The sequence below is a fragment of the Hypanus sabinus genome, chromosome 4 (assembly GCF_030144855.1).
Source record: "Hypanus sabinus isolate sHypSab1 chromosome 4, sHypSab1.hap1, whole genome shotgun sequence".
NCBI classification, from domain to species: Eukaryota; Metazoa; Chordata; class Chondrichthyes; order Myliobatiformes; family Dasyatidae; genus Hypanus; species Hypanus sabinus.
In genome coordinates this window covers 161,054,893-161,075,582 of record NC_082709.1, presented here as the reverse complement: position 1 = coordinate 161,075,582, position 20,690 = coordinate 161,054,893, and the positions used below count along the sequence as shown (strand labels likewise).

Here is a 20,690-nt window from a genome sequence, read left to right as displayed (position 1 = left end):
GTAAACTGACACCGGATTTTACCCCAGTGTCGTGAGAGGAGGGAGCAGCCGTAAATCAACTCCGGGGCGAGTGGATTTACGGCAGTGTCAGCGCGGCTCGCGACCGTGAAGCTAATTCATTAGGGTGATAAAGGTTTTGTTTTTCCTTTATTAAATTGCTCATGTGATGATTATAAAATAAACGTTTTCATAATGCTGACAAAAGAAAGGAAAACAATGACTTCTGGAGAAAAAAATTACGGAAGTGCTCAAATACTCAACAAGTCAGTGCTGTGGAGAACAAACTTCGGTATTTGTCATTAGAAAGATTTTCACTGCATCCTCACAGCAATCAGCGAGAGATGCCTTAAAGTAATTACACTTTCTTCCCCTCCATAGATGCTGCCTGATTTGCTAGGTTCCTCCAGTCTATAGCTCAAGATTTTAGACACCTATTGTTTCTTCAAAATCAGAACCGAAATTCTGATTAGTTGCCCCGAATCGATAACTGAAGTTCACTCCACAGCCACTGTGAAGTTAGCTAATTCTTGTTATTGCAGCCTCTCACCACTCAGGAAATAAAAAGTCCCTGAGGGTGCATACTGGTTGTTTAGAGGTCTTCTGTAAATCCAATTTTGATGTAATCAAGTTAGTTAAGAGCAGAGTAAATACAAACCAGCAACAGTATTAAATGATTATTTTGTAGAATACCACAAATCTGTTTTGAAATCCTGCTTGTATTGCCATTCATTTTTTGCTTAATCTCCCTCCAAAGTAGATGCGGCATGCATGCAAAATGTGCTTGTCCTCAGCTATTCCTTGTAATGAAACATATTTCAGTCAGTCCTGATACTGTAATTGAAAAGTTGAGTATTAGAAAATGAGTAGGTTTGAGTAGTATCACACCAACAATTTATGCATTCAGAATGAGAAAAAAAAATGGATTAAATTGTTGTTATCAAATGTTATATAAATTTAAAGCATAGCCTTCTTAATTATGCTCACTAGATGTATCCATTGTAGCAATTAAATAGTAGCTATGAAGGAGCAATTTGCTTCCATTCCATTACCCTGTAATTTAAGATTAACATTCTGCAGAAAGCAGAACACATCTATGTATACACAGCTGTCAGTTTGAGAAGCGATGTGGTAAACATTTAAAATCTTTCAACAAGTCTTGATAATTGATTAAATTGATTGGTTATTAGCATACTCAAATCCAGAAGTATATGTTGGAGGATAACCACAAGCAAGTTGTAATTTATGCTAAGTATCTATTGGGGAAGCCTATTTTTGCACACTTAAACAATACATAAGATGATTTAGGGGATTTATAAAATACAAGAGCTTTATGTATTCAAGATTTAATTGTACATACATAAAACATTTGTGTTGCATGAACTAGGTACAAATTCCTTTATTGAATTATTGTTTAAGGAATAAAGTAATTTTGGAGAAAATTTGTATTTTCAGTTACTGTAGTTTGTTCACCCACCTTTTATTTGTACAAAAGGAACCCCTAGTGGTTTTCTTTAGGTAACGTAGACTAGATGCAGTCTTGTGGCAGTGGGTTAGAGAATAGGGATACAAGGACAAGAACCCAAGCAATTCTTACTGATGGTTGGAGGAAACAAATACAATTATATGTTCAATTACTTGTAGATGATGTAAATTTAAGGATATTTGTATTTGATAGCCAACAATTAGGACACATGACACTTTATTTTTACTTACTGTCCATTATGCTGCTGGGATTTAGGGAAGCGAAGGTCCTTCTGCCCTGTCTATTTACGATTCTGCATCGCTGTTTCTGTAACAGTTGTTTTTTGACTAACCAGGGTTGTTAGCGCTGAGCTGAACCCCTAAACCTAGTGGACAGGTGAACCATTCTTAGCCTGGCCTCAACACTTTGACCTGATCGACATGCGTGACCCTACCTAGACCCAAAGTAGAAGGCCCCGACTCCCACCAACACAGCTCTTTGGGTCACTGAGGCATGAACCCTCTATGACAGGATTATGGACCTATTGGAGATCCATATGGTAGCAATGCATAATTTTATACCTAATGTCATCTCTGCTCCTTTTGCCAATTTTCTTAAGTCAATGGTTTCTGCTTTGGAAAGCTTATTACTTAGTAGAATTCCTTTCATATTTATCCATTAGTCTCTTAGATAATAATGTAAAAAGAGCCAGTAAATCAGCTGGTATGCCAGGATTTACTTTCTCCCAAAAATCTCTCTAGGTGTCAAATTGGTCGACAATGAAATCCCTGAAATAACAACTTCATTAGTTCATGAGAGGAGCACTATCACATGAATTTGAATACTTTCTCATAATCAATCTAAACTTACCCGTCTACCATTCTGTAAATGAAACATGCTCCAGATACTGCTTCAAGCATTTGTTCTGAACCTCAATGTAGAAACCTATGAGAAAGATACACACAGAAAAGACAAAAAAACTATTATCTGAAGTAATTTTATAAACAAATCCCACAATCTTTTTATGAAGCTTCTATTTCTTTAATTCTTAAAAAAGATAAAGACCCTATTGAATGTGCATCCTATTGGCCTATATCCTTGCTGAATACGGATTTTAAGATTTTTAGTAAAATTTTGGCTACTAGATTAGAATATATATTACCTCGAATCATTTCTGAAGATCAGACTGGATTTATTAAAAACCGCTATTCGTCTTTTAACATTAGAAAATTAATTAATATTATTTATACTCCCAAAATACCAGAATGTGTCATTTCTTTAGATGCTGAAAAAGCATTTGATAGAGTTGAATGGCCATATTTATTTAATACGTTGCAGTGTTTTTAGTTCAAAATTTATATCATGGATTAAATTAATATACTATAAACCCTTGGCTTCGGTTTTTACCAATAATCAAAGATCTTTTTTTCAGCTAGTCCGTGGTACAAGGCAAGGTTGTCCCTTAAGTCCTTTACTATTTGACATCGTTTTAGAACCTTTGGCTATAGCCATTCGTGAATCAGCTAATATTTTGGGTATTACTCGTGGGGAGGGGACATAAGTTATCATTATATGCTGATGATTTGTTACTATACATATTTGACCCTGAAAGATCTATTCCTGCTATTTCGTCCTTGCTTGCTCAGTTTAGTAACTTTTCTGGTTATAAATTGAATTTTAATAAGAGCGAATTATTTCCATTAAATATGCAAGTTCCAATTTATAAGCATTTACCATTTAATGTTGTTACAGATTATTTTACTTATTTAGGTATTAAAATTACTAAAAACATAAAGATTTATTTAAAGCTAACTTCTTACCCTTAATTGACCAGATTAAGCAACTTGCTATCAGGTGGTCTCCACTATCTTTGTCATTGGTTGGTAGAATTAATGCTATTAAGATGATGGTATTACCCAAATTCTTATATTTAATTCAAGCATTACCAATTTTTATTCCTAAATCTTTTTTTGATATTATTGACTCCAAAATATCTTCTTATCTGTGGCAGAATAAAAATCCTAGACTAGGCAAAAAATATTTACAGAAGCCTAAAAAGGAGGGTGGTTTGGCTTTGCCAAACTTGAGATTTTACTATTGGGCAGTTAATATACGATATTTAATATTTTGGACACAAGAATTGATTACAGCTGCTTGCCCACAATGGGTACATTTGGAATGTAAATCTGTACAAGACTTTTCATTGTTTTCAATCTTAGGATTTTCACTTCCTTTTTCTTTATCTAAATTGAATAAACAAATAACTAATCCTATAGTCAAATACACATTGCGAATTTGGTTTCAATTTCGTAACTTTTTTGGTTTGAATAAGTTTATTTTATCATGCCCTATAATATCTAACTATTTCTTTCGGCCCTCTTTTATGGATCAAACTTTTCTTTTATGGAAAACAAAAGGTATAACATGTTTTCGTGATTTGTTTTTGGATGATAGCGTTATGTCCTTTGAACAGCTATCTAATAAATATAATTTGCCTAAAACCCATTTTTTTAGAAACTTGCAAGTTAGAAATTTTTTGTATAATGAGTTACAGTCTTTTCCGAAACTATGTCCATTGGACATTACGGAAAGAATTTTAGCTCTGAATCCTTGTCAAAAGGGTTTAGTAGCTGTCATTTATAATATGATCATGAAAATACAGCCAGATGTATCAGAAAAAATTAAGAAGGAATGGGAAGAAGAACTTCATTGTCTTATATCCACTGAACAGTGGGAGAAAATTTTACTATTAGTCAATTCATCCTCTATTTGTGCTAAACATGCTCTAATACAATTTAAGGTTGTACATAGAGCTCATAAGTCTAAGGATAAACTTGCTCGATTTTATTCTCATGTCAATCCAACCTGTGACAGATGTCATTCTGATGTTGCCTCATTGACCCATGTTTTGGTCTTGCCCTTGTTTACAAAATTACTGGAAAGATATTTTCAGTATTATTTCAAGAGTTCTGAATATCAATTTCCAACCACATCCTTTTACTGCAATTTTTGGTTTACCAATGGTGGATAATAGCCGTTTATCCTCTTCATCTCGACAAATGATTGCATTTGTTACATTAATGGCTAGAAGATCTATTTTATTGAATTGGAAAGAAATTAATTCTCCAACTATATTTCAGTGGTTTTCTCAAACTATCTCTTGTTTGAGCTTAGAAAAAATTAGAAGCATTGTTTTTGATCATTTATTCAACATTTTCATGAGTTAAATTGTCTTTTCCTAAACCTTACTTTTATTATCCTTAATTATTTGGATGGAGGTTCAGAGTTATTGGCACTACTGTATGTATTTAATATTATGCAACGGCCCATGTTGGTAAGTGTTTCTTTTTCTTTTTTTGGTGTTTTTTTTTTGTTTCTTTTGTTCATAAATACTATGAGTTTGGGAGGCTATATATATTATTATATATTTGAATGTCTGCTTAAACTACCAATTATGTACTCTCAAACACTTTGTATTCATGTTTCATTTATGTTTGTTTAAAAATTAATAGAAAGATTTAAGAAACATTTCTGAAAATTCTTCCCATTCTATTTTCTCCAATCAAGTGTGTAATTATGTACTGTACAAGACTTGACATTTCATTTACCCATTAGTTGACTGTTTCATTCCAGATTGTTTAGAAATGCTACCTTCAGCACAATAAAGGACAATTGAGAAGTTAATTCAAACTTATGTTCAAGTTCATTGTCACTTGACTGTACATATATAACCAAGTGAAACGTTCCTCTGGACCATGGTTCATCCACAAAGCATATATCACAATCAGCATATAATCACAGCACAAGTTGTAATACAGATTTAAAATGCTGTGTGCAGCACAGGAAGCAGCTTGCTTGTCCTGTCCTTGTGACGAGACCGCAGTGGTGACAGGGTACAATAGTTCTCAAAATACAAATTCCATCTCTGAACTCAGAATTACATAATCCTCAGAACTATGGTTCAAATGGTACTTTCATACACCCCCCTCACCCACCAATCAGTCTCACATTTGGACTGAATTTTTTGACAATCTGTCTAATTTAAGGCTAACCCCAGTTGGCCTTCTCAAACAATTAAGAGTGAGGTATCAACTTCTGACAGAAATAGTGCCATGGGGCAGGAATAAGTACAGCACTAACATGAAACAAAGATCACCAAGAGTTAAGAGACAACATCCATAGAGACAAATAGCATGAAGGAAAACTTTGGAATCAACACCCACAGATTTCATGCAGACAGTGTGTAAAGGCTGTACCGTCTGAAGATGTGGACAGCAGGCAGACAACGTGCATAATTTCCCTTAATCAGATTTTTTATCACTGGCATGTGACGTGTAATTTGTTAACAGAAGTTCAATGCAATACATAACCTAGCAGAAAGAAAATAATAAATAAAATAAAACAATAATAAATCAATTATGTATATTGAATAGATTTTTTTTTAAATGTGCAAAAATGTTCAAGGGTTCAATGTCCATTTAAGAATCAGATGGCGGAGGGGAAAAAGCTGTTTCTGAATTGCTGAGTGTGTGCCTTCAAGCTTCAATACCTCCTACCTGATGGTAACAGTGAGAAAAGGGCATGCCCTAGGTTCTGGAGGCTGTTAATAATTGACACTGCCGTTCTGAGATACCACTCCCTGAAGATGTCCTGGGTAGTTTGTAGGTTACTGCCCAAGATGCAAGCAGTAAAATGATGTTTGTTCATTTTACAACTCAATTAAATGAAAATGACTAATTGATAAATGCTCCTTTGTCAAAACATTGAATCTCTCACATAGTCTGCATTTAGAACGTGCAAAAAAAAATATTTACAGTATAATATTTCCAATCTGTAATCACATTGGTTTTGCAATCTCCACACTATTATTGTAGTGATAAGTCAATATTTATTTTATTTGGAAAACTTTTAAAAACATCACATCATTCATTTACAGTAACAGGTGACTCTTCCCCCCATTTAGATACATTGTATTTCAACGTTTCAATAAGAATATCAACTTGCAGTATGACATTGCTCAGAACTAGGTAAACATACACATATGAAATCCATAGATAATTTAAAGAAAATAGTATTTATACACATATGAAAAATATTCCCAACTCTGGCCAAAATGAAAAACTTTTTTGGTATATTATCAGAAAAACTATATTAAAACAACACAGTCAAAAGTTAAAGTGCAATTGTCATTATTAGATTACTAATATTGCCATTACACCAAACTTGTACTATACATTCTACTTGCATGTTCTGATTTACAAATCTTCACTTTCTTACAAAAAGGAGTTAAATAAGATTCACTAATTTTCAAATAATACAATCTGCATTTTAAAAATAAAATCACTATTTAGTACTGTCAAATTTCTGTTGAAAAAATCCATTCAGAAATAGCCAAGACAATGAGTACCAAAACTCACGCAAACCTCCACAAGATCCTACTGTCAAGACAATACTGCAGTTTCCATTTTGAGGTTAAAAATCACAAGCTATTCTTCCATTTAGAGTAAACAACTTGAATTGGAGGACACAGGCTACCAGCTCCAGTCTTAACTTTCCAAAACAATTAGAAAAAAATATTTCCTCCAGAAAACTCATCATTTGTTCAAACTCCAAAGGGATCTCCCTTTAATTCCAACTTTCCATATTGTTGTACTGCATCCATTCAAATGGAAAGTACTCTGATCTGGACATACCATTTTGAGCAAACAGATCTGAGATTAAATCTAAACTTTTTGCAACAAACCAAAGTGGACTGGAGCCACCATTTCCCTCCTAAACCATAGGATTTTCTGACTATGGACATGCTATATGTCACATTTCAAGCATTTAGGTAAGATGGTTTTATGTTCTGAAGAACTGCATTCCAGGTCCACAATCATACTATCCAATTCTTCAAGGCAGGGTTTGACCAGTTTGTTTTGTGTATATGCAATTTTCAGTCTGTAACAGAAAATAGAATTGTTAGATAACAGTTTAAAAGTTGTCACTTGCTTTTAATATGTTACATAAATTACAATAGTGTTTTTCAAATTACAATACAGCAGCACAGGCCCTTTGGCCCACAATGTTGTGCCGACCCTTAAACCCTGCCTCCCATATAACCCTCCACCTTAAATTCCTCCATATACCTGTCTAGTAGTCTCTTAAATTTCACTAGTGTATCTGCCTAAACCAGTGACTCAGGCAGTGCATTCCACGCACCAACCACTCTGAGTAAAAATCCTTCCTCTAATATCCCCCTTGAACTTTCCACCCCTTACCTTAAAGCCATGTCCTCTTGTATTGAGCAGTGGTGCCCTGGGGAAGAGGCGCTGGCTGTCCACTCTATCTATTCCTAATATCTTGTATACCTCTATCATGTCTCCTCTCATCCTCCTTCTCTCCAAAGAGTAAAGCCCTAGCTCCCTTAATCTCTGATCATAATGCATACTCTGTAAACCAGGCAGCATCCTGGTAAATCTCCAATGCTTCCACATCCATTACTCAGCTTCTCCACTGCTAGGGTTAAGCTGACACTTATCAACACCAGATCTTAAGCCCTCAATGGTCATTGTTGATGTAGTTCTTTAGTAAACTCAGACAACAAAACCATAGTAACTAGGTTACTTTTACAAATGAATGCATGTCCAAAGATACAGAAACAAGGGCATTATGCAATTTTACGTACATATTCCCACCCCTTCCCTCCCAGTCTGGCCCAGTAAGTTACTACATTTATTATCGTTTCACTAACTTTTGATGATTTTGCTACAACATATGTGGGGACAAGGTGGTTCTCTTTTTTTTCCTCCAACTGCTTTACTCCAAATTGTGATTATAGCTGTGAAGGCATTTAGTATCCATACGTAAAATGATTACATTATGTATAAATAATGAAAGGGAATAGGGATTGTTTATTTTATTTACATTTTTAAGCTAACAAGCCCCTTTGACCTGAAGGAGAAAAACAATAATATTTTCATCTAATTCAGTATGACAAGGTTATTCCCAAAAGGACAAATTGGAGGAAACTCTGGAGAAAAAACTGGAGTAGGGAACATCATGATCAATGTACACAAAAGCAAGGAAAATAAGTTGAAAACTGAAGATCTGGGCTTTGCATGAAAGACAAACAACAATACACTTAGTGACACTTTATTAAGTAAACCTGCATATCTGCCTGTTAATGCAAGTATCTAATCAGTTAATCATATGGCAGCAGCCCAGTGGATAAAATCATGCAGGCACAGTCAAGCAATTCATTTGTTTTTTCAGACTTAACATCAGAATGAAGAAAAGTGATCTAAATGACTTTGACTTTGTTGGTGCCAGATGGGGTGGTTCAAGTTTCTCAGAAACTGCCAATGTCCTAAGATTTTCACACTCAACAGTTTCTGGAGTTTTCAGAAAATGGTGTGGAAAAACAAAAAAAAACATTAAGTGAGGGGCAGTTCTTTGGGCGAAAACACCTTGTTTATGAGAGAGGTCTGAGGAGAATTGCCACTGTATAAGCTGACAGGAAGGCGACCGTAACTCAAATAACCACATATTACAACAAAGGTGTGCAGAACACCACAAAAATACACTCAGTGGTAACTTTGTCAGGTACAGGAGGTACCTAATAAAGTGGCCACTGAGTGCAAATGTAGGTTAGCTTAAATATTTGTTATGCAATTCGTATCACATACTGTTCATTTACAATATCAAGTCTTATGGATGAAATTATATATTTGTTCACTTTTAGTGGATTTTAATTTTACAAAAACTTTTAATCCATAAAATGAAAATGAATATAGAAAAGCTCCAATAGAGAAATGAGACCAAAAACAATTAATTATGAGGACATATATTTAAACAAAGTTAAAATTTTCTCAACAATTGAAAATGTAAGACTGATCCAGTGTAAATATTTTACAATCTGAAAATCGATTGGTTATTTGTAACATAATTATTTAATTTCATGGAAGAGTCACAATATCCCTTTAATAAAAAATACCGATTCTTCGCCCGGTTAGCCATCTGGGACTGTGACCAACATTAATAACAACTTGGTTTTCACATTTACATCAGAGTATTTTGGTTTGATCAAACGCACGGCCAATTCAATACCCCTTTCCAAAAATTAATTTCATTCCTTCTCAAATATCTATGTTGAAACATTTACCTTTTCCTAAGTTGTTTATACTTCTCCAGCTCCAGAGAGCTTCTTTGTAAGGCAGTTGTGCCCTGAGCAGCTAAAAGTGTAAAACACTGTTGTGTACTTTCATTATGGAAGCTGTTATCCCAGTGTGGAAGCTCACTGGTATACCGCCACGCAATCAGCGTATAGTTTAATGAAGTTTCCCAGCATCCTGCTTGCAATAATAGCTTTCCTTGTTCCAAGCATGTTCTCTGCAAAGAGACAAAAATGTGAAACACTTATGTTGATATGAATAAATTTCATATAACTCATCAGAACTTTACTGCACCTTTCTGAGAAGGAAAGGATGCCCAGAGCTTCACTCAGTAGCTTTTGAACCTAAAATAGGTTCCCTATTTTTCTACCATTTGCTTTACTCAGGATTAAGTCTATAATGGTGAAAGCTTTATTCTCTACATGTAAAACAATTAAATATATAAATAATAAAAAGGAGTACAGCTGGCCCTCCTTATTCATGAGGGATTGGTTCCGGGACCCCTTGCGGGTACCATAAAAACACGGATGTTCGAGTCCCTTATTCAACCTGTCTCAATGCGGTGGACCTTAGGACCCGGTGGTGGAGCTCTGAATCCGCAGTGTTTCTGTTCATGAAAATCATCACAATTGAAAATAATAAAGTGATCGGAAAGAGGTGAAACGCCGTCAGTCATTGGAAAAGCGATAGGCTAGTCGGTCAACGATTGATTGGAACAACTTTAAAAGATAAAGTGAGAAAGACTTGGGAGCGATCTGTCACTGGATTGAACTCGGGAACTTCCGTTCCCAAGCCCGGCACTGAAATATACGTTCTTAAGTGTTTTGTATGTATAGAAAGGTAAAATATATACCATATACTAAAACAAACATTTGACTAACTGACGCTAAATAACACCGGATGTAACTGTTCCGACTTACTTAGAGAACTTCTGATTTTTTTCCCGATCCCAGTCCACAGTAACTTATGCACATCCTCCCATATACTTTAAATCATCTCTAGATTTCTTATAACACGTAATACAATGTAAATGCTATGTAAAATAGTTGTTATACTGCATTGTTTCGGGAATAATGACTAAAAAGTCTACATGCTCGAACAACAAGTGCTGTAAGACCAATTTCGGGTTTTCTCGATTCATGGTTGTTTGAATTCACGCATGTGGAACTCGTGGATAAGGAGGGCCAACTGTATTGATTGTTTCATTTCATTTACATTTTTAACCAACAAAGCCCTTTGACCATGTAACAAGAAGAAAAATAATTATACTTTCACCGAACACTCGGTCAAACCAGTCAGCGGAAGATGCATCATTAAAGTTAGAGTGAACCCTCCTCCATCATCAATACTCTTCAGTTTTATTTCTGCATCTAGCCAGTTAAAACAGGTTTAACTGTTTTCAGGTTCAGATTCAGGTTTAATATCACTGGCATATGTCAAGAAATTTGTTTTGTGATGGCAAATAATAATAAAAACTATGGATTGCAATAAGTGTATGTTAAAAAAATTAAATTAGTAGCGCAAAATGAGAGAAAAAAAAGGGATTCGCTGTCCATTCAGAAATCTGACAGTAGAGGGGAAGGAACTGTCCGTAAACATTGAGTGTGTGCCTTCAGGCTCCTGTACCTCCTCTTTGATGTTAGCAATGAGAAAGCAGTATGCCCTATACAATGGGGATCCTTATTGATGGATGCTTCCTTTTCAGTGGATCACCTTTTGAAGGTGTCCTCGATACTGTGGAGAGGCTGGTGTCCATGTTGGAGTGGCCCGTGTTTACAACCTTCTGCAGTCTTTTAAAAAAAAAGATCCTGTGCAGTGACCTCTCCATATCAGATGGTGATGGAACCAGTTAAAATGCTCACCACATTTGCGAAAGACTTCGGTGACAGACCAGGTCTTCCCAAACTTCTAATGAAATATAGCCAGTGTCATGATTGCATCAAAGTGTTGGATCCAGGATAGATCTTCAGAGATGTTGACTCTCAGAAATTTGAAACTGCTCACCATTTCCGCTGTTGATCCCTCAATCAGAGGGAGATACAGAAGCTCAGTTTTTGGGGCTTCTTGATTAGAATTGAGGGTATGATGCTTTGAATACTGAGGTATAGTCAATAACCAGCAGCCTGATGGAGATGTTGCTATTGTCCAGGTGATCCAAGGACAAGTGGAGAGCCAGTGAAATGGGATTCACTGCAGACCTGTTGTAATGATGGACAAATTGCAGTGGGCCCATGTCCTTGTTCAGGCATGAGATGATTCTGGCCATGACCAACCTCTCAAAGCACTTCACCACAGTAGCATTACAGATATAACCAAAATCGAAACAGTGCCTATAAGATGGCCTACATAAGGCAAGTGTTATTAAATATTTAATCAAACAGGCAGAAAATGGAAATATTTCATAATTGAATCGAAAAGCATCACTAAAAGCATTCAGGGATAAAAATCCATAAAGGATATGGGTGAAGGGTTACCAGCATTTGGAAGTGTGTATATATATATATATATATATATATATATATATATATATATAGTAACTGATGGTGTCCACCCAATTAAGTATAAACAAGTATCCCTTGTTATGAGTGATGAACAGACCTGATGGACAATGGGGCACAGAGTTAACCATTCGCCTCCTGACAACCACGAACAATTACTGTTGCTATGCTGCCCATGAGAAAGAGAGACGGAAAAACAAGCAAGAACATCGGCGACAGATAAGAGGGAGGGGGAAATTGCTGATTAAGCGTATTGTGACACCTTTTTGAATTATTTACTGTTTCGCTGCAAGGACAATAGTTTGCTCATAAACATTCCTCAGTGGACTGAAGGAGTGGCCTTATTTGATGGACACAGTCATTCAGGAGTGATGGATAGCTGAGTCCCCGTGAGTAGGGATAAAAGACAGGTCTGGAGAGACACCCTCCAATCACGCCAGTGGACACTGATTGAGTGTTGGAACCCACAAGAAAAGTGGGGGCTTCAAAGACCGAACCAGGAGGTCGGTCATTAAGGCTATCAGTGTAAAAGCAGAGCTGGTGGGGACTTGTGTGTGTGTGTCTACTCATGCCAGAGTGACGAATCCACCACAGAAGAAGGGTCTAGCAGAAGGACGGTTTCCCTGACTGTAGCAGTTACATCTTGTTTGCTCGCTCTCTCCCTCTCCAACAATTACAATACAACCATAACTACATCAGCACTCATGAACTGAACTGAACTTTATACTTTTCTATGACAATTTATTTACCCTTAGATATCGATAGAGCTTGTTTATTATTGATTATTATTATTCCTATCTTTTAGGTTTATTACTGCTAACTTATTTTATATGTATATTTGCATTATTGATATGGTTTTTGCTTATTTTTATTAATAAACACGTTTAGTTTTGTACCACCAGACTCCAACGAATTCTTCTTTCTCTGCTGGTTAGACACCCAGTTACGGGGTACGTAACACCCTAGAAATATAAAGGCAGGAAATTTTAAGGGAAACAATTACAGTCCATCTTGGTTGGAGAATACAAACCTTGAAAACCTGAAGATGATTATGTGCTTTATGATAGCAGTAGGCATCTCTGTTGGAACCCAAGCGCCATCGTGGTATAGAACGAAAAACATTGCTTTTGATTACATCCAGCTGCTTCTCAGCACATTTCAAGATCAATGATGGAAGAACCAATTTCACGTCCTGTTTCAGGAGGAAATAATTGGATGTCATATAATTCTGAAACCAATAGCTCGTGTTACAGTTTTTAAGTTAAAAAAAGTTTATAAAATTTTTTGCTGTGTTTTAAGTTAACTTCACACAGCATGACTACATACCTCATCATCAATTGCTGGATATTGGTGCAACAGAGTCTGTACTAGCTGAGATGATAGAAAATCTTTCAGTTTGACTTGCAAATTTCCATCTGGCTTAAAATGTAGTCGTCGTTTCTTGAAAGGTGATTCTGAAAAGGGAAAATTTAAAATTTTGTTACCTCTTTCATGGATATATTTCTGTTGGGTGATACATTTCAGAATGTGCCTAGGGTGTGCACATTTATTTTTTCTGTAAATGACACACTAGAAGAAATCACCATAAAATAAGCACCATTCACTAAAAATAAATGGCATCAGGCACACACACCTTTCTCACTGCCATTTTCCGAAGGATTTTTATCACTGATGAAAGTTGATGAACATGTTCTTCTAGCTCCAAACTTTCTTCTGTTGAGCGACGAGACTTCAGAAATATCTTGTGCTGGAAAAGAAAAACAAACAAAATCAAAAGATGGATAATTGCCAATAGCTGAAACCAGTATATTAATCTATATATGCCTGTTGAAATACGTTCAGTTGCTTTATTACAAGACCCAGACAAAACAATAAAGATCAGAAAGGCTAACAAAAGGCATTATATTATATGTTTAGAAGTTTCCAATCAGTATCAAGACAAATTTTTCTGATAATTTATTTTACGCTTTTGTTAAATGTACATTGACCAAATACCTATTTAAATTAATCCTCCACTATATGTATTTGATTCACCCCACATTTTCCATCAACAGTCTACTCACTCAGCTACATAGTAGAGGCAATTCACCACAGACAATCTACCATCTGCATGTCTTTGACATGTAGGTGGAAATCAAAGTACTCAGAAGAAATCCACAAAGTCACTCAGAGAACATGGGAGACTGCAAAGTCAGCTCGAGACCAGGGGAGAATCCAGGTCACTGGAGCTGTAAACCACCAGCTCTACTAGCTGCACCACATGTGTAAATCTATCAACCTACAAACAAAATGCATTTGTAATTTCATAAGGATCATCCATAATTGATTCACAACAAATTTAATTAACAGATGGGCACAGTGAACACTTGGCCCAAATATTTCCTACCATAATTTTGCAAAAACATGGGGAACAACTAATATCATTTTCAAAATCTCTGTTGTTTCTATGACATTGGGATCACATACAAAGTGTAGGTAACATACATAATGCAAATACTTCAAGGGATTTGAAGGCAAGGAAGTTTTTAGAGCCGTTATATCAAATAAGTACAATGGAATCCCAAAAAAACTGTCACCCTAGCCTTCTGTTCTAATTGCTCTAGCTAGATTAAGCACAAATTATGATGAAGCAATATAGATGAATTTCTGCCTCTTGAATTTCCCAACTCAGAGGAAGATACAGCAACAAACTCTCCGTATTTCTGATAACAGGTAGTGTTTTTATTGTAAGTAACTAAAATAATAGTAGAAGGAACAGTTTACACAGCCTCCTCAATAATGCCTGAGGCCTTGTCCTAATGGGAGAACTGCGGTATAAACTATTTATACACGTTGTTGTAAAATACAAAGGCTAGAAACCTCACAACCCTCAGGGATGCGTGTTTAGCCTCCCGCTCCACTTGATTTACATCTATGACTGTGGGGCGAAGTACAGCTCCAACATACGCACAAGATGGCTGATGACCACTGTTGTGGGCAGTGACAAAGACAGTGATGAATCCACACATAGAAGGGAGATTATTCGGAGATTTGGCATGTCATCAAAAACCTTAGTGAACTTAGATGTGTGTTAACTGGCTGCATTGAGGCCTGGTGTGGGAACACCAATGCTTTTGAGCAAAAATCCTACAAAAGGTATTAGATTCGGCCCAGTACATCACGGGTAAAACCCTGCCAACCATTGAGCACATCTACATGAAACATTGCCGTAGAAAAGCAGCATTCAAAGATCCTCACCACCCAGGCCATGCTCCTTTCCTGCTGCCGCCATCAGGTAGGAGGTACAAGTGCCTCAGGACTTGCACCACCAAGTTCAAGAACAGTTATTACTCCTCAACCATCAGGCTCTTGAACAAAAGGAGACAACTACACTCATTTAAGGACTCTTACCTTGTTATTTCATGCTCTTTATTTATATATATATTCAGTTGCACTGTTTGTTATCCATGGATCCTGTTTACAGTTACTGTTCTAGATTTGCTAAATACGCCCACGGAAAAAAATCTCAGGGTTTGTATGTGGTGACATGTATTTACTGATAATAAATTTTATTTTGAATTTTGAAGCATTAAGTTAATTCCACGATCTTGTGAATGGCAGAGCAGAATTACACTGCTAAATGAAAGGGGCAGATAAATGAACATCTTCAGTTTATTATGAGCAGAACCAATCACCTTAATGAGAAAGGTTACACGACAATCTTCAATACAAAACACAAAGCAACTGACCCATTTCCAGGAGCTCCCCAGAACTACAGAAGCCAGTTTTCAGACAGTTTCCGTTCACTCCATATGATGAAACAGCCAAGCACACTGGCCAAAAAAAAACACACACACACCCCCAAGGTAACCAACCAAGGCTACTGTTGACCTATTATCCTGATGACATACTCGCTGCAGCATTGAATATCAGTGCTTTAGAACCATCTGCGCAACAACTGGGGAACTGTGTACAGTAAAGATCTTATTTAAAGAAGCATATTAAAGCATTGGAAGATCAGATAAGGCTTGCTATGCCAAGACTTGCAATGTGCATATTGTCTTGTGGTGAATGGTCGGACAAGGACTCCTGTCTGCTGGTGTGTAGAAGTACGAGAAGAATCTTAACTGAAACCCAAGAACACTTGACTTCCCTGTACAGAAAAGTTGGATCGATTCTTGATAGCTGGGGACATACCAGCTTACTGCAGAATAGGCAAAAAAATGCACAATCAAGATTATGAGATCACCCATGTCCTTATAAATCACAAACAGTGACCGAGTGACCTACTCAAACTCTTAATTCATATGGTTGTACATTGACCTTTTGAGTAAAATCTGTATCTCATGAACCCAGCACCCCCCAAAAAAATAGTCTGTTGCCTTTTATTTACATGGCTGGATGACAACTATTGGACTAATGATCACACACACACAAACCTGACACATACTCAATTACTGTCAAGTCTTATGAGCCTGATTGAATTTTTTAAAGATGTGACTGAACACATTGATAAAGAAAGAGCCGTAGATGTAGTGTATATGGATTTCAGCAAGGCATTTGACAAGATACCCCTGCAAGGCTTATTGAGAAAGTAAGGAGGCATAGGATCCAAGGAGACATTGCTTTGTGGATCCAGAACTGGCTTGCCCACAGAAGTCAGAGTGGTTGTAGACGGGTCATATTCTGCATGGAGGTCGGTCATCAGTGGTGTGTCTCAGGGATCTGTTCTGGGACCCTTACTCTAAGTGATTTTTATAAATGACCTGGATGGGGAAGTGGAGGGATGGGTAAATAAAGTTGCTGATGACACAAAGGTTGGGGGTGTTGTGAATAGTGTGGAGGGCTGTCAGAGGTTACAACAGGATATTGATAGGATGCAAAACTGGGCTGAGAAGTGGCAGATGGAGTTCAACACAGATAAGTGTGAGGTGGTTCAGTTACGATGGAGGAATATAGTATTAGTGGTAAGACTCCTGGCAGTGTGGAGGATCAGAGGGATCTTGGGGTCCGATTCCATAGACCCTCAAAGCAGCTGTGCAGGTTGACTCTGTGGTTAAGAAGGCATACGGTGGATTGGCCATCATCAATTGTGGGATTGAGTTTAGGAGCAGGGAGGTAATGTTGCATCTATATATGACCCTGGTCAGACCCCACTTGGAGTACCGTGCTCAGTTCTGGTCGCCTCACTACAAGAAGGATGTGGAAACCATAGAAAGGGTGCAGAGGAGGTTTACAAGGATGTTGCCTGGATTGGGGAGCATGCCTTATGAAGACAGGTTCAGTGAACTCGGCCTTTTCTCCTTGGACCAACAGAGGATGAGAGGTGACCTGATAGAGGTGTATAAGATAATGAGAGACATTGATTGTGTGGATAGTTCGGGGCTTTTTCTCAGGGCTGAAATGGCTAACACGAGAGGGCACAGTTTTAAGGTGCTTGGAAGTACGTACAGAGGAGATGCCAGGGGTAAGTTGTTTTTTCCCCCCAATTCTTATTTATTTATTTATGCAGAGTGGCTAAGTGCGTGGAATGGGTTGCTGGCGATGGTGGTGGAGGCAGATATGATAGGGTCTTTTAAGAGACTCCTGGACAGGTACATGAAGCTGAGAAAAAGAGAAAATGGGTAACCCTAGGTAATTTCTAAGGTAAGGATACGTTCAGCACAGCTTTGTGGGCCGAAGGGCCTGTATTGTACTGTAGGTTTTCTATGTTCTATGTTTCTAACATTCACATCTTGAACCAGACAATCACCTGTTGGGTCATTCTCTCTTCTCAGAAAAGACATTGGAGGAACATTGGCATGAAGTGCTGGTAACCGCATTGGTGATCTTGTAGAGCTCAGAATTTCTTCGTAAGACCTGCGAAGATGGACTAAAAGAGGGGGAAAAAAAAAACAATTAACAACAAAATTAATGCTGTTGCTTGTTTATTAGTTTCCTCCTATCATTTCAAAAAGCAACAAGTGCTCAAGGCAGCTAACCAAACTCTGGGCACTCCTGATCTGCTGAAAGCATTTGGTCTTGAATGATATAGAAAAGCACCCATTTTAAATATATGGATGTAAAATCTTCTTTCCGCCATAGAATAGGAAGCATGTGCACATCGGTAGTTATAGAACCATGGAGTTATACAGCTTCAAAACAGGCCCCTTTGCCCAACCTGTTCACACTGACTGTGTTGCCTAGTGAGCTAATCACATCTGCTCATGGTCGGCCCTTAGCCCTCTAAACCTCTCCTACCAAATATAATTAGCAACATTTAAAAACCAGCTTGATAATGTGCTTGCCCCAACCACTATTTCTGGCTGCTCATTCCAAATGCACAACTCTGCAATGGACAGTCAGAAGCCTGGCTGCAAAAGGAGGGTTGGCCATGGGGCTAGCAGCCATGTCCTATAAAACCCAGGACTGCAGAAATGCAAACAGAAGCTCCAGAGATCTCATCCCTGAGAGAACAATGATGCACCAAGGAGGGGGGCTACATTTGGAGACAACTTGAAAGACTGGCCCTAGATAGAGGACTCAGGTGCGATACTGTTGGCAGCCTATGCCCCAGTAGAGGCAATGGGCTTAAGAATTCCAAATGTGAACCAATCTTTGCATTAAGTAACTTTCCCTGATGTCACTTGTAAACCCCTTGACTCTTGCCTTAAATCCATTCCTTCTTGCTTTTAGCAGACCACCTCTCTGGAAAGGTACCAGCTTTCACCCTGTCTACGGCCCTTGTGAGCTTATACACCTTTACTCAGTCAGGTATGTTCCAGGGAATAAAGTCCTAATTGACAAAACGGGGATGAAACTAAATGTGTACAAAATATAAAAGACCTCATCAAGAATGGATCAACACTGGGGGAGAAGAAATCAAAACTGAAGACTATCTCGAAGTACCAGTGTAGAATTTTATTGGAACAGATAGATGTAGATGGAGAAACTGGATTTTTCTTCTTCTTACTGGTTCCTTAAGAATTAAATCATTAAACAAAGGCAGAACATTTTAAATGGTAAAGAAGTTGAATGCCAAGCTGCAACAGGGAAGTAACATGGGCAGGAAGATAAAGGTAAGCTGTATTACTCTAGAAAGATACCATGAACCTCTCCTGTTGAATTTTGCTTATTGCTGAAAGTTCAGTCTATGAACTCTTTGTAGGTCGTCCATCGAAATATAGGTGCCAAACTCTGTTAATGCACTGTTAATTTAATTTTTTAAAAAGGAAGATAATGTAAAGTAAAACGAGAAGTGGCCAACAGATCTCTCTCGGCCTGTTCAAATGGCCAGGCGTAAAAGTTTAGGGGACCCAACCACGTAGCATTCATGCTTAATATAAAAATGATACATCTCCTTTTAACCCTGATCTTACATTTTCTTTGCATCTATAATCGGCCAATCACTATTAACAAGGATCATCATTACCAAATGTTTGTGTCTGTACAAATTGTTTTAGTTAACTCTTATAATATATATTTAAGTTACAATAGCATCCAAAATCCAATAATTAATTTTGAGATCAATATTGTATTTAAATGAGGACACCCATTAATTGTTGGTTCACGTTTGGCGCGTCCCGCGATTTCCATTGCTATGATCAACATAATCAATTTACTTTAGCTAACAAATTAACACGATGTATTTATAATACATATAGATCACATCTATAATGTGCTAATTTAAAATGTTAAGCATCATATTTTTGGCAAACGTGCGGGATGGAAATTGCTTTCTCGTCTACCCGCCAATATCGCAAAGAAACTGCTATTAAAAAAAATGTAACTGATTTTTTGAGAAAAATGCTGTGAAACTGATTGACAATTTAATTGAAGTGGTGTAATATTGAAAATCTATTACCATACTACTGACTTTCAACAATACCGTATTTTAAACTAATGAATAAGCGCTCTCCCCTTCCCTCCCCCATCGCCTCGTCTCAGTTGAGCGCCTTATTTTTTCCGCGTCTATTTAAACATGGTTTATACTCACCAGCAATCTTAGGCTGAGGGTTTGGAATTTCCACCAAAACTTGCCTTAGGTTTTCAGGAGCCATTAATATGCTCGTAAAATCGAAATAAATGTATGTTTAAGAGACCTTACTTACTGGGAATAAAAAAAAGAAAGATGCCTAATATAAGTCTGGTCTTTTCCTCACAGTTTCTCCTGAGTAATACAAACTAAGTTGATACGAATTTTCTTTTCATAAATTACAGTTCATAGAATTTATTCCTCTTTTCCCCCTCCCGCTCTACCCACTTCTTGCCTTCCACTACACTGAATGATGGACTTCTCACGATTTACCAAACCTTTCCAATGTAACAAAGTGAAAATTGCCGCGCGGGCGGAGCTTCCTGAACTTCACCCAATAAGATCATCGCACAAAGGTAGAGGAAACATTCACTGACACTCATCAGTCGTTTTTGACCGGAACTACAATCATCCGCTTGCATGTATGTTTCACAAAGGAAAGGAGAGACATTTTATAATTATCTTCTGTTAAAGTTAATCGTTAATTTATCAATTACACAAAAGTATATATCCCGAAAAGGACTTGCGAATTTTCAGAGTGCAAATGAAATTTAGGGATGAAGAAAGCCGATTCTGCATCAGGT

General features: G+C 37.2%; 1 protein-coding gene across 1 annotated transcript; it reads right to left on the bottom strand.

The window, feature by feature from the left end:
* Positions 1-6,820: 6,820 nt before the first annotated feature.
* Positions 6,821-20,131, bottom strand: LOC132392186 (uncharacterized). The gene is made up of 7 exons (XM_059966030.1): positions 20,068-20,131; positions 17,845-17,964; positions 13,747-13,860; positions 13,440-13,567; positions 13,144-13,305; positions 9,606-9,832; positions 6,821-7,402 (listed from the first exon to the last, which is right to left on the bottom strand). Exons 1-7 carry the CDS (start codon positions 20,129-20,131, stop codon positions 7,267-7,269), a joined length of 951 nt encoding a protein of 316 aa, XP_059822013.1. The 3' UTR covers positions 6,821-7,266.
* Between the last annotated feature and the right edge of the window lie 559 nt (positions 20,132-20,690).

Excerpts from the sequence above, each read along its gene's own strand:
- LOC132392186 (XM_059966030.1), bottom strand. The coding sequence starts at position 20,131 with ATGGCTCCTGAAAACCTAAGGCAAGTTTTGGTGGAAATTCCAAACCCT. Across the intron at positions 17,965-20,067 it reads CCCTCAGCCTAAGATTGCTG|TCCATCTTCGCAGGTCTTAC; the intron begins GTGAGTATAAAC and ends CCCCTCTTTTAG. Across the intron at positions 13,861-17,844 it reads AAGAGAGAATGACCCAACAG|CACAAGATATTTCTGAAGTC; the intron begins GTGATTGTCTGG and ends TTTCTTTTCCAG.